Source organism: Myotis myotis, unplaced genomic scaffold, assembly GCF_014108235.1.
Source record: "Myotis myotis isolate mMyoMyo1 unplaced genomic scaffold, mMyoMyo1.p scaffold_m19_p_17, whole genome shotgun sequence".
Classification (NCBI taxonomy): Eukaryota; Metazoa; Chordata; class Mammalia; order Chiroptera; family Vespertilionidae; genus Myotis; species Myotis myotis.
Window position 1 is genome coordinate 16,624,410 of NW_023416321.1, and position 15,870 is coordinate 16,640,279.

At 45.2% G+C, this 15,870-nt stretch overlaps 1 protein-coding gene across 1 annotated transcript in view; it reads right to left on the reverse strand.

Moving 5' to 3' along the window:
• Positions 1-218: 218 nt before the first annotated feature.
• The window catches only part of CEP112 (centrosomal protein 112), a 300,119-nt gene continuing 284,467 nt past the window's right edge, over positions 219-15,870 (reverse strand). Inside the window, exons 25-27 of the mRNA XM_036341573.1 lie at positions 5,263-5,364; positions 1,914-1,978; positions 219-664 (exon numbers count right to left, since the gene is read on the reverse strand). Of these exons, the coding sequence (XP_036197466.1) occupies positions 661-664; positions 1,914-1,978; positions 5,263-5,364 (171 nt within the window). The 3' untranslated portion in view covers positions 219-660. The remainder of the gene's footprint in view (positions 665-1,913; positions 1,979-5,262; positions 5,365-15,870) is intronic.

A 15,870-nucleotide genomic window follows, 5' to 3' on the forward strand; every position in this document is an offset into this window, starting at 1 on the left:
GAGACCAACATGACAAATATTTGGACAGGCAACCCAGGGGGTTTTAACCTAAATAATCACACTGCTTATGGATGTGATCCTTGCCACAACATAAGGTCTCCCCCCCCCCATCCCCCCCAGAGTATAATTTGAGATTGTCAGTACTTTCTAGGGAAAAATACCATGCAGATGTCATACTTGTTTTAGCAAACGAGATGCAACAAAATGTAGAAATAAAATTGACAAGTACAAAACAATGCTTTAATAAACTATGAATACGAACATGTAAACATGTTAAAAATTTTGATATGATACTACAAAACGTGATTTTGATCATATGTAACAGGTAAAATTCTATGTGATAACATTAACCAGACAAATTATAGGAAATCATTTCTTTTCCCAATATAAGCAATTCTCAGAACACACTCAAACACACACAGTATGAAGATAAAAGATAAAGGAGTGTTAAAAAAATAACTTAGGCAGACACAAATTAAACCACCCTAGTAGTATATGAGTGATGCACGTTTTTATGATCTTAATTACACTTAAGTATTAAAAAAAGCCACTGATCTCACAGTTTACGCCACACTATCCAAATCTTCAAACCTGCTAGCAGTCCACAGAACAGCCTGGACACGGAAGCCATCTGTCTGTTACTCGGGTGAGTCCTCACAGTTACCTGGAAATCCGAAATCTCAGTCAGGACCTGCTCTAGGTCTAATGGGCATGGCAGTTATAAAATACGTTTTCATTCAAGAGGAGCTGGACGGGCCCTGGATCGGCTCTGGCTGGTGTGGCTCAGTGGTTGGGCATTGACCTGTGAACCAGGGCACATGCCTGGGTTGTGGGCTCGATCCCCAGTAGGGGGCGTGTAGGAGGCAACCAATCAATGATTTTCTCTCATCATTGATGTTTCTATCTCTCTTCCTCTCCCTTCCTCTGAAATAAATAAAAATATAGTTAAAAAACAACAACAAAAAACAAAAGGTGGTGGTGTGATTCTCAGTCAGGGCACATACCCAGGTTGATCCCTGGTTGGGGCGTGTGTGGGGGACACCAAACGATGTTTCTCTCTTTATCTCTCTTCTTCCCTCCCTCCCTCCCCCGTCTTCTCTCCCCAAAATCAATAAAAACATATTTATAAAAAAAGAGGAGCTGGATGGAAGGAGGCTAAAAATAATATCTGATATCACAGTGTCATCATCTATGCCCATGAGGCGTCAACTCCTCTCTACAACAAGCAACAGCACCTTTTGAGAAGTTCATGATGCACAGGGTCTTACTTTAATGTAATGCTATAGAATGGCTCAGTCCTTCCCTGCAGAGAGGGGGGCAGTGTGACTACATCAGCAGGTAAACGTGGTCTGTGTCACGATGTCTCTGGGAACCCCGTGACTCCCTGAGAAGTACACCTGTGGCACTGAGTCCTGGGAGTGTGGTGACATCACTGAATCACTGATCTCCCCCCTCCCCCACTCTCCCGCAGTTAGCGGCCCCTCCTGTTTTATCTGTTCTGGTCTGAGAACATCTGTAAGAGTTCCAATCGCCCACGGGACACAGGACTTGGGAGATGTGGCCTACCACACTAAGAATTGCGTCATCTCGCTATCCTAAAAGGATCACACTGCCTCCTTAATCCTGCAACCCGGCTTCAAGACAACTTCTTGTCCTGACGACCCAAGTGAGGCCCGGGCTTGCAGACACCTGCGGATTCTCTCATCTCCTTCTGATCGTCCTGACTAAGCACTGTGATTACAAGAGGTGGTGACTTCTCAAAGACAGGCTATTTACTAAAAATAAGCCTTTGTTTTTCAAAATTGATATGTTTAAGAATGTTAATGAAGACCTGACTGTCAAGACAGGAGACTCACAGGTGCAAACCACGCTAACCAATCAGCGATCAGCAGGCATTCTGATCACAGCCATACCTTCTGCCTTGGTAGGTGGTCAGCTCTTCCTGAAGGATGGACGCTCTCTTTTGCAGAAAGTTAACCTGGAGAAGAGGCCTTGTATGAGAGGAGCTGATGTGGCTTAAATAGCAATAATGTGCAAACAGTGTGGTTCCCAGAGGATTTGCTAGGTGTTACATTGTGTTTCTACATCGGTTCACATCGCGTCCCCACTGAAAGCCCACCAGAGGCGACAGAATCAAGTTCAAATGCCTACACAGAGCCATTGTGATCTGGCCTCTCTCTGCAGCTCCATCTCCCCTCACACCTTCCCACCGTCCCTCACTTGTGTACCTGCTGGCACAGGCTGTTCCTCTTTTTGGAATAGTTGGCTAACTATCTCCTATCCATCCTCCACTGTGTGGTTCAAACGTCACTGAACTCTTCGACGCCTCCCAACTGCTCCCGCCCCAGCCTGGGCACCCTCGGGCCCCTCCTTGGCATTCCTGTGCTCTACTCATCAGCACTGCTTGCATGGCCTTGTGGTTGTTTGCATATCTCTCCCTGAGACCTTGAGCTCTTGGAGGGTGAGGATGACATTTCCTCATCTCCGGCCCCCAGTTCCTTTCACAGGGCTGGGTGTGGAGCTGGTATTCCCCAGCTGGTGAATGAGTGAATGAGTGAGTGGAGAGAAAATTACGGCCTTCTGGAAACCTCAACCCATCCTGGGGATTCCCTGAGGTTGCAGACAGCATTTTGTAGTGGAAAGAGCCTGGGTTTTGTCTGGAGTTATGCCAACTCGGGTTCAATTCCTGCTTTGGCCTTTATGGCTCTAGGAAAGTTACTTAAAGTCTTGATGCCTCATTACAAAATGGGGTTAATGACAGACGCCTCCCAAGGTCATGAGGATGAGGTGGAGCGACTATCAGAACTGCCTCCCTAGAGCAGAGCTCACAGCTGGGGTGGTGGGGGATGGAGGAGACTAGGTGGCTCAGCATGGTCTCTGAAGTCAGACCTTTACAACGTGGTTTGATTATTTTGAAGCATAAATTTCTATTATAAATTCAAGAGCACCTTCTAGGACCAAGCAGAAACTGTTTGGGGATAACGTGTACCATGGCCTGATGGAATCAAGAGCCAGTGGTATTTGATCATTTTGGAGTTGTTTACTCTCATCTCTTTGGTCTGAACTGAAACCATGGCAACGCTTGCTTCGGAGACATAGTTAAGCAGGAGAGTACAGCTGGCAGAACAGAGAAAGTGCTCACGCGCAAGGAAAGCACAGTCTCTCTAAGTGGGTCCACAGCCAAGCGCTCCCTCGGTTTCCCTTAGTTGTATTATCACCGTCATCTTAATTTTATCCAATTGCTCACATGACCCACAGGACAATGATAATGTTGACAGATGCGAGGATCGCACGTTTCAGCTTCCCTTCCCCCATGGTGCTTTGCAATCGGAATTCCAACAATTTTCAAAACACACAGGCACCTGTGCTTCCCACTAAATGTGCTCGCTCTGCGGGCGTGCCTCCCACACAGCTGCCAATGCTGAGGCCCAGGCAACGGCTCTCTCTCTCTCTCTCTTTGGGTCAACATCCAGTTTGAAATGATATGAATGACAACAGAAGCCCTGCAGGTGGGTATCAGATTTCTTCCTTCCTTTCTTTTTTCTAAAAAACACTCTTCTGAAGGTGCCAGGCCTTACCTAGCTGACCCTATGGAAGCTCGCTGACAAGGTGAATGGGTAAAACCACACTCCAGGGAGCTTTTCACCTAAAAAAGAGGAGGTAACCCTTCCTATGGCAGCACTCGCCTGTAGGACCTATTTTTACGCAGGGGCGAGCACAGCCAAACCTCTCAGCCACAGAAGCAGCAGTCGGCCAGCAGCATAGATAGAATGGACATTTCGTTTTCAGAGAAGAGGCTTTTTACTGAGGGAAACAGAAAAGCAACGGCTAAAATTTGCTCCACATTTTGTCTTGCACATGATAAATAGCTGTGTGAGTGCCATCAAACTGCGTCATCCATTTCTGTTGGAAATACACTTACTCAGCACCTGCTATGTGCCAGGCACCATCCATGCACAGGGAGCAAAGACATCATTCCCTCCTGGAGACCTTTCCCCACAAAAATGGGGTCTTTTAAAAAACAGTTTCTTAGATAAGTAACTTGCAAACCCATGGTTTGACTTGTCAGTTTCTGAATGGTGTCTTTTGAAGTACAAAGTTTTACATGTCGATGAAGTGCAATTCATCTATTTATTTCTCCTGCTGCTGTAATTTTGGTCTCATCACTGTAAAAATACCTTATTTAAGGTACAAAGATTTCCCTTTTTATCTGAGATTTTTTTCTTAGCGTTTCCTTCTAAGAGTTTTATAGTTTGGGCTCTTACCAGTACGTTTAGGTCTTGGATCCATTTTGAGTTAAGTTGTGTATAACTTGTAAGGGCCTCAGCTTCATTCTTTTTCATGTGGGTTATCCAATTGTAACAGCAACATTCTTTCTATCTTTTCCTCATTGAACTGCCTTGGAACCCTTGTTGAAAATAAACTGACCACAAATGTAGGCATTTTTTCTGGACTCTCAATTCTACTCCATTGCTCTGTATGTCTTTTCTTTAACCAATGTCACACTGTCTTGATTATTATAGCTTTGTAGTAAGTTTTGAAATTGGGAAATGTGAATCCTCCAAATTTATTCTTATTTTCTAAAATGGTTTTTGGCTATTCTGGGTCCTGGCTAGTGTTTTAATCAATCTCAGCCATATAAAGATTCTTAGAAATACAGAGGGAACATAGTTGATGTATGAAAAAATATACGTTTTAAATTTCTAAGTGTGTTAGAAATGGGAATATGTGAACTCTTTCTCATGTTAGAGTTTTAAAAAGCTCAGTAGATTATCGCTCATATTTTATTTTATAAATTACCAAGAACTACACACTTCAGCAAGAAATATTTAACCTAATTGTTTGAATACCTTGTTATTCTGCCTTGAATTTAAAATGCATTAAAATACAGAATAAAAATACTCTGACTTCACTGTGAGTTGCTTCTCACCACATGTACACACCCAGGAGTCAGCAATGTGCTAAGTGATGGCACTCTGGGCCTGGCACCAAGACTAAAAGGGTGAGGCTGTAGAGGAATGTAGACTGAATGATTAAAGTGACCATAAGTTTTCAATTTCAAGGGAGCTTTTAAGAAAATCTTATTGAGACAATGGGTTCTTAAACTAGTAAGAAAATGAAAAACAACAATTCCTTCTGGGTGCAGGCCATGCCGTGGCATCACATGGGTTTCTGGCTTCACTTCAGGATGGACGTTATGTGCAAGTGTATTTTCCGAATAAATCCCCTACACCCTCAGGAATGCGGGATTCTGGTAATTACCTGTGACTTCAGGGAGGAAATGGTATCTTCAAGTTCTTGTCTTAGAGAAGCTGGCATCAACCCTTTGAATTTTGTTTCGTATTCTTGTCGTATGTACGTTATCTAAAGTGGGAAAAAAAGACAGCTTATTTATTTATATACACAGAAACAATAGTTTTGACTTTAACAAATCCCAGAATAATACCTATTCATCACTGTTACACGTGGTCAAAAACCAGATAATAAAATAAGAGAAAGCACAGTACAAACTCAAAAGGTACCCAGCTTGTCCTTGTGAGTCTGGGAGGGACAGTACCTGTATCAGCAGTTTGTTTCTTTAAAACGCTTGGTGCCACAGTGTTTCATGTTGGAGAAGTACAATGCCTGCTCTCTCTTCTCCATCACGATGCACACACTGGACTAACCCCATACCTTTTCTTGACCAGGATGTGGGCCATGATCACAACACACTGTGATTGGAGGACAATTCGCAGCCCGTCACTGCTTTAAGACATGTCCCCAATAGGGCTAGGCACCTGGGCGCTCGACAGAATCCATATGGTTATGAAGATATGAATGAAGGATAATCTATACCACTGTCTCCAAGTCTCCGCACCGTGGGGAGACCAGAGTGCCCTCGTCACTGTGAACGGCTCTAGTTCATGGGTTTCCCTCTCCCTCCAGACACAGTCAGCTCTGTGCTCAACAACTGATGGCCACAGGCTGGTAGGGGAGAGGTTGAGGGCTCATCCCACTCATCTCGCTCAGAGCTAAAGATAGAGACAAGTGGGGCAGGCGGAAGAGACATGCCGGGGCAGGATGAAGAGGTCCATGAGTATGAGCATGAATGTGAGTGTGTATGTCTTGGTGTCTTTATCTAGCTAGCTATCATTCTTTCTTTTTCTTCCTCCTAATCTGAGATGCGATAGAATTTAAAAATCCGTTGCATGGTGCTGTGTATGACTTAACTGAATATTAAAGCTGACTTGCAGTATATCTTGTAAATGATAATTCAGTGGACATATCTAGAAATGAAGGAATTACTATGAAAATATGCATAACTAAATTCAGTTAGACAAGTCCATGGATTTACTGAGGATGATTTAAAATTACTAGTCTTTAATTCCCAGCTTTTTTTTTTTTTTTACTGAACTGAATTAAGAAAGAAATGTGTTCTAATCATTTCATTCCCTACTAAAAGCCCATGGTGAACATGCTAGAATATAATTTTTCACTTTTTGGCAAAGTGTTTTTTTTATGTTTTAATCTTGTGATTTATACCTAAAAGAAAAGCAAATAATGAAACATGATATTTCCCACTGATGCAATATTTGATTTTTCCCACATTTTCTTCTTGGACTTAAGTCTGATAGTTCCATCTGTCAGCTGACTCAAATGAAAGGCAAAAGCACAAGAAAACACATGCTTTATAAATCAGATCTTAAGGCCAACATTTATTGAGGGTTCACAGGCTACTATTAACTATATTTTTCTATCACTCAACATTGGCTCTGAAATTTTGAGCTACTACTCCTTTAAAAAGGATACGTGTCTGCTTGTAACCTTGGTTGTTAAGAAAGTCTGCCCACTTGCCTGTACATTTGAAAGACTACTTGGCTGGGTATAAAAATTCTTCAATCCCACCTTCTCTCTATACTTAGAGACATTTTTTCAATGTCTTCTGGTATTACAGATAGCTATGGTGAAGTCTGAAACCAGGTTAAAATTTTTTCCATATTGAATATGACTTTCTCTACTTGGATGCCCATGTGATTTTCTTTTTTTCTTTATTTTTATTGATTTTTAGAGAGACAGAAAGGGAGAGGGAGAGAGAGAAACATCAAAGAAAGAGCAAAGCACCAATTGCCTGCCTCCTGCATCTGCACACCACCCACTGGGGATCGAGCCTGCAACCCAGGCATGTGCCTGACTGGGTTTGAATCAGCAATCTTTCCATGCATGGGACGCCACCAAACCTACTGAGCAACACCGGCCAGGACCCATGTGATTTTCTTTTTCCTTGATTCAGTAGCTTCACTGCGATATGTTTTGGTATTAATTATTCTGTATCAATTTTCCCAAGACATTGTGTGTGTCCTTTCTATCTTTAAATTCAATTCTCTGAAGAAAAGTTTCTTCTGTTAGAATTATTTGTATTCTATTATTGTTCTGTGTTCATATTACATATGAATCTTTTTCTATTTGCTTTTTTCTCCAAGAATACAAATTTTTCATGTATAGACTCTTCTTTGGTAATCTTCCATAATTATACTTTTATCTATTGTTTTACTTTCTTATAATTTTATATCTATTTTATATTTTCCTTTCATTTTGTGGGATTTCCTTTAGTCTGATCACTGTATTTCCTTGAATGTTTTCAGTTATAATTTTTCTATTTTTGTTTCTTCTAATATGGTTTCAATCTCGGTAATCTTTTGATTTTTGTCTACTATTTTCCCTAAGATCTGAGAGATCACTTTTCATCTCTGTCTGTTGACTTATATCATCTTTAACCACATATCCCTTCTTTTTTCTTCTCTATCTCCCCCCAGTTTTTTCCTTGACAGAGAGATATGTGAGCGTGTTTTGTAAATGCTCTGACATTGTGAAGGACTGTTTGTTATAAAGAACTATACTTTGTCTGAACCTTCCCTCTGTTTCTTGGGTAACTTCCCATTTGATCTGTGTTTTTTATTAGCTTTTTTCTTACATTCCTTCTTTCTCTCTCAGTCTAGCAAGGACCTTATGTTAGTTCCCTTTTCTTTAAAAAAATTAAACCTCATTTTTTAATGGAGCCACCAATATTGAGGTAGGGAGAGTACGAATAAGCTCTTCCCACAGGTTTGAGTGCTCTGGAGGTCAAGCCCAGCACTTAAACCCTTCAGTTGATGCTTATAGTTTTCTTGACTCTTGCCCCACTTCACTTTTCACATTTGATGGTCTCCCTCTATTGGAGGCTAGGCCCCAGACAGCAGAAAATGGTTTGAGCAAGGTTGCTCTTTGATCACCACTATCCCTTCCATCACTTTTTAAATTCGGTATGCTCTATTTCCCAACTTTTACTGAGGATCTAGGCATTTCTACTTCCTGTCTACTCCTTTCTTTTTAGCTTTTATGATTTCAGTGAATCTGAGTGAACTTAAAATGAGCTCTTGGAAAATCTAAAATTACCTCACCTATAAGTGAGACTATCAATCAGAAAAATATTACTACTCTGAATCCTTAAACCCAAATCCTGAATTTAAAAATCATTATACCAAGCAGAACCCTGTTACTTTAGTAAAGTCATAGAAAACTGTAACCAATCTGGTTCACTCTGTTTGTAAGCTGTTACCACCAGCAACCATTTATGGAGTATTTTCTATGTGCCAGATCCAAGTCTGAGTGTTTTAATAAGTGTGATCCTCCTGACAGTCAGGGAGTGAGCCCAGAGCCATAAGCCATGATTTGCATTCAGGGAGCCTGACTCTCAAGTACGTGTCCTTGGGCACCATGCTCTGCAGCTCCTCAGGCAGCCTTTCCAGATGCTGAAACGTTTCTCCCACCCGAGCAGGAAAGGGAACTCACAGACAGAGCAGTTAGAGCCGTTCTACCCACGAAACACTGGTGTTCTCCCAAACCTAACAGGGGCTGGGGGAAGGCGGTGGGATGTACTGCTACTTCCTTCCAGACATCCATCTAGTGTTTGCTCCGTTTTTAAAAAGTGCAATATCACAACAAGGACAGCAGCAATTGGTTCCAATATGGCTTGGTTCCCCCATACACTCCAATTAGCATAACATTTTAATTTATTAATGATTTATGTAGAAGACTAATTTTAAAAATCTATACCAGCGCAAGGCACAAACCAAACTAAAATGAAAGTTCCACAAATCCCCCCCACACGCACACATTTGAATTCAGGCAGTGAAGGCTATATCTAAGTGTGTCATATGGCAATATAAGAGGAAGAAAAGAATTAGCTTAGAGTCCTTTATATCACTTTTGACCTCTGCTACCATTTTTCTATCCCACCTCTGACTCTCTCTTCTTACTGCCTGCTCACATGTGAATTGATCTAAGCAAAGAGTTTGATGGACATACACTTCCTTCACTAAGGGAGATCAAACGTTTTACATATAAATCTATTTTATTATTAGATGTGAGCATTAACTTTCATTAGTAGATAGTGTGTGACTAGACTATTAAATGAAGAAAAATTCAAAGTCTGTTCTCACTCGAGGACTTCTGGAAGGAATTCCTAGTACTGCTGTGGCTCATTTCCACTCCCACTGCCCTCAGAAAGCACCGTGTACAATCATCTGCTCTTCCACCTCCTCAGCCACATCACACCAAGGAGACAATAAGCCTCCCTCTCTCCACAGGCTCCGTCTCCCTCCACTTTCCTTCACATTCTCACCTTTAGAAAGAAAAAGGAGAACACCAGAGCACCATGACAAACAATGACATTCCGATGATGTAGTAAGACCTCTGTAAGCTGAGTGGACATGGTATGAGTGTAACATGGTACCCATGTGACCAAAGATAGCAGTTTTTGCACCATGGCAACACACTGCCCATCTTGCCCTCGAAGGCAGAGCAGTGACAATATTTCCCTTAAGTTTAAAAATGGGGGATGAAGACTAAGAACACCATGCCTGGAGTTCAGCATTCCACTTAAGTAAAAGTTATATTCTGGATAATCAGACAAATACCCATTTGCATAAATGAGAGACTACAAAGTATATAGAATATGTAGTTGACTCAAGTGAAGAGGGTCTTTGGAGATGAAGTGATGCTGAAAAAAGTAAACCTTGGAAATCTATAATTTCATTGAAAATGTGCAGGGAGAACTAAAACATATTTAGTGGTGTTCTTATTTGAAAAACGCTGTATCAATTCATCAGGCCAACATGTCAAAGCTATGTCACCTCCTGCTGTGTAACCAACAGCAGGTGAGTGGAGGTGGCAGCTCTGCATAAACCACCTCTGGACGGAGCCTGGAGCAGGTTATTTTATTGCTCCAATGTACACAGTCCCGAGTTCACGCTCAGCGAGGAGCGAACGGGGGAGCCACGTAGTGAGCTGTTGCTGGTAAGTGCTGTGGTGGTGTGTTCGCGTTTTTTAAATGAAACGCATAGTCACTTATTATTGTATTTTGAGGTAAGAGTGAGGCAGTTCAGGAAAGTGACTGTGCCTGATATTGCCTTGCAAAGTCCAGACAAGCGTTTTGGGGGCCGGGCAAGCAGAGGAAAGGAACCGAGTAAGGACCCCTTGACGTCGCCTCCTCGATGGCCACTTCCCGCATCGCCCCTGGACCACTATTAAGACTGTGTATAATGACACAAAGCTGCTATGGATTCAGAACAGATTTTAAATCAATCTGTATTTTATACTTAAAACAACCTCCACGCACTTGGAAAACAGCAGTACCTGGTTCTGAGCCGCATTATATCTCCCGGCTACGGACGATGGTCGGCGTGTGGGGGCTTTCTCAGGCCCTGCTGACAGCTCTGGCTCCCAGGCGGGAACCCGCTCCATGGAAGGGAAGGAGCTCATCAAAAGCCTCTCTCCATCCCGCCTGGATCTCCACCAACTGGAAATGCGTGGAGGGTGAAGGGAGATATCAGATGCCTCCCCTCACTGGGATTAGTTTATTCAGAACCTGTCCTCACACCAGGCTGAGCTGAAGGCCATAAAGCTGAGCTTGCCTGGTGGGTTGGTGGTAGGGGTAGGAGCTGGGGAAGGAACAGGTAGCCCTGGCACAGAGTATACACTCTGAAGGAGGGTGAACATGGTGGGCACTGTAGTGGGGGGCTTGGGGTAGGTAGAGAGCATCAAGAAGACACTGGGCTTCTTCGGGGTAGTGAAAGGCGGTGAGAGGTGGGCAGGGTGGGGCACAGGGAAGGAGGCTGTGGGAAGGGTCACATACAATATAACAGAAATGGGGAGGATGTTTCTGAGGATGGGCCATTGTGCAACGAAGAGGTTTTGCAGGGGCTTTTTAGGGAAGTGAGCATATAGACCTTATAGGTTTATGTTTAATTCCAATGTGGTTCGGAGAAGAAGAGTGAAAGAAATAGCAGTAAAAGATGGAGCAAGACAAAATGCTCTCGTGCAGCTGGGAAGGAACACAGTGCCTTCTGAGCAATTTCATTTGTGCTGGGCCAAGGGGCTCTGTGTTGCCACAGCAACTGCTGAGAGAGCCGCTCCGAGGAGGGTGCTCTGCGATTCCAACATAAAGTGAAAACGGAAATAGTAACCGCAATTTTCTTAACAGCCTTTAACAGACTCACTTCCCCTCTTCCTCCAATATGGGTTTATCTTACGGCTCTTTATTCCAACTGGTGTCCCCTCAAAACCGAGGCTGGAGCTCAAGGGACCCGGGTCCACCCGAGGGCGTGAAGCCTGGGGCTCCGTGGGCCTGGGGCTCCCTGGGAGGAGGGCGCTGGTCAGTGAGGCGGAGCACGGAGGAGCGGTTTCCTGGTGCCGGAGGAAACCCTGCCTGCGCACGAAGAACCGAGCATTGTGAGTAGGTGCAGATGCTCTGGATCCAGACCAGGAGGTTAAAAGACTCAGACACCACAGAGCAAGTGGGTCTGTAAGCCCACTGGTGAGGGCTCACACAGAGAAAAGGTGGGGAATGCATGAGACAGTCGCAGGCCAGAAAATCACCAATCAACTGTGCCGATCTGTTCATGAATCAAAGACTTTAAACATCCAGTCAGAAGATTAAGGTTGTGACGTGAAATAAATGTGTGTGAGTAAACACTAAAATTTTGGGCAGCATTTGGCATGTAAGCTGTATGCTTTAGCTCCCGATGGAGATGAAGAACTGAAACCCTATTATAGACAGAGCTCCTACAAGCAAATGAGTACCTCCCGGAGGTACTCATTCAGGACGCACAGACATGTGCAGGGGACAGCTGTGAGTTTTGTCCCCAGCATTCATTCAGGAGTCCTCTAGTCACTGCAGTCCACCCTCCCATTCTGTGCCACCCGAGGTCCCAGGGCTGAAGCCTGGGGGTAGGCCATGCCAGGCATCCACACTCCCCCACGCAATGGCTGCTTGGGGTGTGGGGCTGTGATCCATGTCGAGGTAACCAGAGTCACAGAGATGCTGGGACAGGAAGCTCATCCCTTGGGCTTCCCCCGGGGTGTCATTCTGGGTGTGACAAGCCATCTTGCTGCCACAGAGCGCGCAGGACTGAGCGTGGCGCCAGTGCAGAGGGCGCGCTGGGAACTAGAGAGAAACCTGGGCCCCTAGCGAGCTGCACCTGAAGTCAGCCCGTCCTTAGATTTGTCAGTTCCAATTGGATTTTCTGTCCTTACAACCAAAATGGTCCTAATTGAACAACATGGACTGTGTATCCCTCAGGTGGACACACAGTGGTCGGAGAATTTGGGCCTGCGACCAAATTGGCCCATTGCCTGTTTTTGTAAATAAAGTCTTATTGGGACTCGGCCATGCTCATTTGTTAACAGATTAGCTGTGGCTGCTTCGGCATGACCGAGCAGAGCTGAGTGGTCCTGACCGAGACCCTGTGGCCTGAAGCCTGAAACCTTCGCTGTCTCGCCCTTTCCAGAACGCTGGCTGGGCCTGCACAGGGCGAGGCCCAGGTCGGGACCATCTGCTTGGCTGACTGCTGCAGACCTGCCCTGAGCATGGTGCCTGGCATGGGGTTGCAGCTCAATACACGTGCTGAGTGAATGAATGAGCCCAAGCCTCAGAGCACACGAGTGTTGGTGTTAAGTCAGTCTTTGTCTTAAGATGACAGGATCTTCAGTGTCTCGAGTAAACCAATCACAGAACCTCCTCCTAAATACAAAGAGCAGATTCTGTCATCACGGTGGCTATTAATAAGCAGGCCAGCTTCAAAGCTGGGAAAATCAGAGGCGAACCCCAGGGCCTGCAGGCTGCCGAGATCAAAAGTGATCTCAGAGATTTACCCCGGAGGAGGGGGTGTGTTTCATCCTGGCTGTTCCCTCCTCTATGTTTCTCCCCTTACTCACTATCTGACTGTCTTTATAGGGTTGCCATAGGAAATGAGTCATGCCTGTCTTATTTTCCTGAAATTAAATGCCAGCTCCCTTCTCACTAGAATACATACTTTTGGTTACTATTTCTACTGTTTTTCCTCCTAATTTTCCTCCTAATAAGACCATTCCTAATATTTTTCTTCACTTAGGTTGATATGTACTATGGACACTTCCTTCCATCAAGGAAAGTCAGTCTTAAAGGGCTATGAGCCGTGCAGCAACTCTGGGGAAGGGGTGAGGCAGGCTGAATGGGGCACCTGGGAGGCCCATGTTGAAGAGCATGGAGACTCGGCGGGCCGAGCTCATCCATGTCAGAGGCGAGCGTCTTGCCCGTTACTCTGTAAGCTCCGTCTCAGAAAGGGTTTGGGGAACACACCGGGGAGGGAGGGCAGGGTGAGTTTCACCTTTGCGTACAGTGCCCGACCTTTTTCCTTTCAGAGAGAGGGTGTCAGCCCTGCAGACTTCCTGAGAGGTAGAGGTGTCAGCACCAGATCCCAACTCCAACTACAGGGAACCCGAGACTGGGAGCCTAACAGGCTTTGTTAGAAAGATCCAGAGGACTTGGGAGGGAGACTGGTATTCCCTGAGGCTGGTGGGGTTGGAGTCCATGGTATACTTCCTCTTTGTGCACTGAAGTAAATGCTCAGTAAACATTGTCTCAATGAGGTAACGGCTGAATGGGTCCACGGTTGAACAGGTAGGTGGCACCATGAAGTCATGGAGGGCAGGAACAATCCTGCCAACAAAAGTAATATAATGCAGCAGGAAACAGAGAAAGTAAAGAGAAACCAGCACTTAGAAACAGACCTATGCCAGGCACTGTATTAAGGGACTCGGATATAATCGTCCACATACTATCAAGATTCTGTTTAAGGCTTAGAGAAGATTTGGGAGCTAGACAGCATCATGTTTCATAGATGAGGAAACAGCTCACGGTGAGCAATGCTAGAACCAGGGCTGAAACCTGACCTCTGACCTGCCCCATGCCCACCTGTGGCTGGGGGGTGGGGGGGTGGAGGGGCAGGATTAACCTGAAAATGTTATAAAGAAGTCGCAGGAGAGGCGATCCAGGGCAGCAGAGTGGCTGGAGCGATGGAGGAGAGGGAGGAGCTCTGGTTCTAAGGTGGGCGCTAGGGAAGGCTGTATAGGAGCAGCTAACAACTGCCTTGTAGGAAAGAAAAGCGAGGTGAGTCCAGTGAGCATGGATGCCTTCAGCCATGTACCAGAAAAGGGATGTTACTGTAGAGACAGGGTGATGGTCTAGGGAGCTGGTCTGTATGTGGATGGGGGAAAAGACATGATTCTGGTTGGCAATCACTTAGTTTGAGGGGCTGGGAGACATTCATGAGGAAATATAGGCCTGGGCATCTGAGACAAGCCAGGCTTGGAGACTGAACCGGAAATGGAAGCCCTAGGAAGGGAAGAGCTCTCAAGGGGGAGGGAGGGAACAGGATTTCCCAGGAGCAAAAGACCCGCAAGGGGCTCCACATTTAGGACACAGGAGACGCAGCAGAACTAGGGGAAGATGGGGAAGAGCCGAGAGGTGGGGGGAAGACCAGAGAGTGGGAGCGTGGCCTTGGGGCTCACGGAGAAGGGGAGCAGTGAGGTGTCAGCTGCTGCAGACACCGATGGAGACAAGACCACTCCATCGTCACCTCGCCTGTCATCACCACGTGGAGCCGCCTACATCGGGAATTAGTCACAAGATTTGGGTGAGCAGCGATGATACAAGTGAGGAGAGTTTAAGGTGGAATTAGTTGGCTGATATGTTGTATCTACGTCTAATCTTCAGTTAAATATCATTCAAACACTTGCTTTAGGCAGAGATTTCTGACCTGGTTGGAGAGCATCTTTCAAATGAGGCAGCGATGACTGCTCGTTCTTTCTGCATGCTCCAGCTCGGCCATAATAAACAAGTGAAATCTCCCCTCAAACACCAATTACCTCCTTATGTTGGAGCAAACCCTTCTTGCCAGATATGGCATTCTGCACACAACGCAAGACAGGAATACAAAGGCGGTCATTGTCCTGATATTGCACCCGGGACTGACTGAGACGGCTCCAGTTAACATTGATGACGATTTTGTGCATGGATCTCCCTATCTCCCAGCAAATGGGAACAGAGACCCTACAACCTCAGAGCAGAAAACTTCTAAACACCACTGTGGACAGTCACTGACTAAATTCAGGAGCTGTTCACCTTTACACAGCAGAGATAAGGGACCTTCATTCAATTAAAAGTGAGGGAGCATGCAGTTACCCGACGACTGCACGTAGGATTTCTGCAGGACGACGGAGGATCTGCCTCCCACCAACACCCAGGAGTGATGACTCTGAAAAGCTCCGCGTGGAAGAGCAAAGTGAGGGTGAAGTGGTTTCTGTTCTTTGGAGCTTTATGCTTTTTACGTGAGAAAAGGAGCTACATAAACACACAACTGGAGTATAATAGGCCAAGGAAGGGAACAGGGGAGCCTGATAACTCCTCGAGGGATAATGGAAGTCTGTGTGGAGACATGGAACCCTATTGGCTCTTGCAGAATGAGTAGGTACTTTCTAGACCAGCCGTGGGCAAACTACGGCCCGCAGGCCGGATCCGGCCCGTTTGAAATG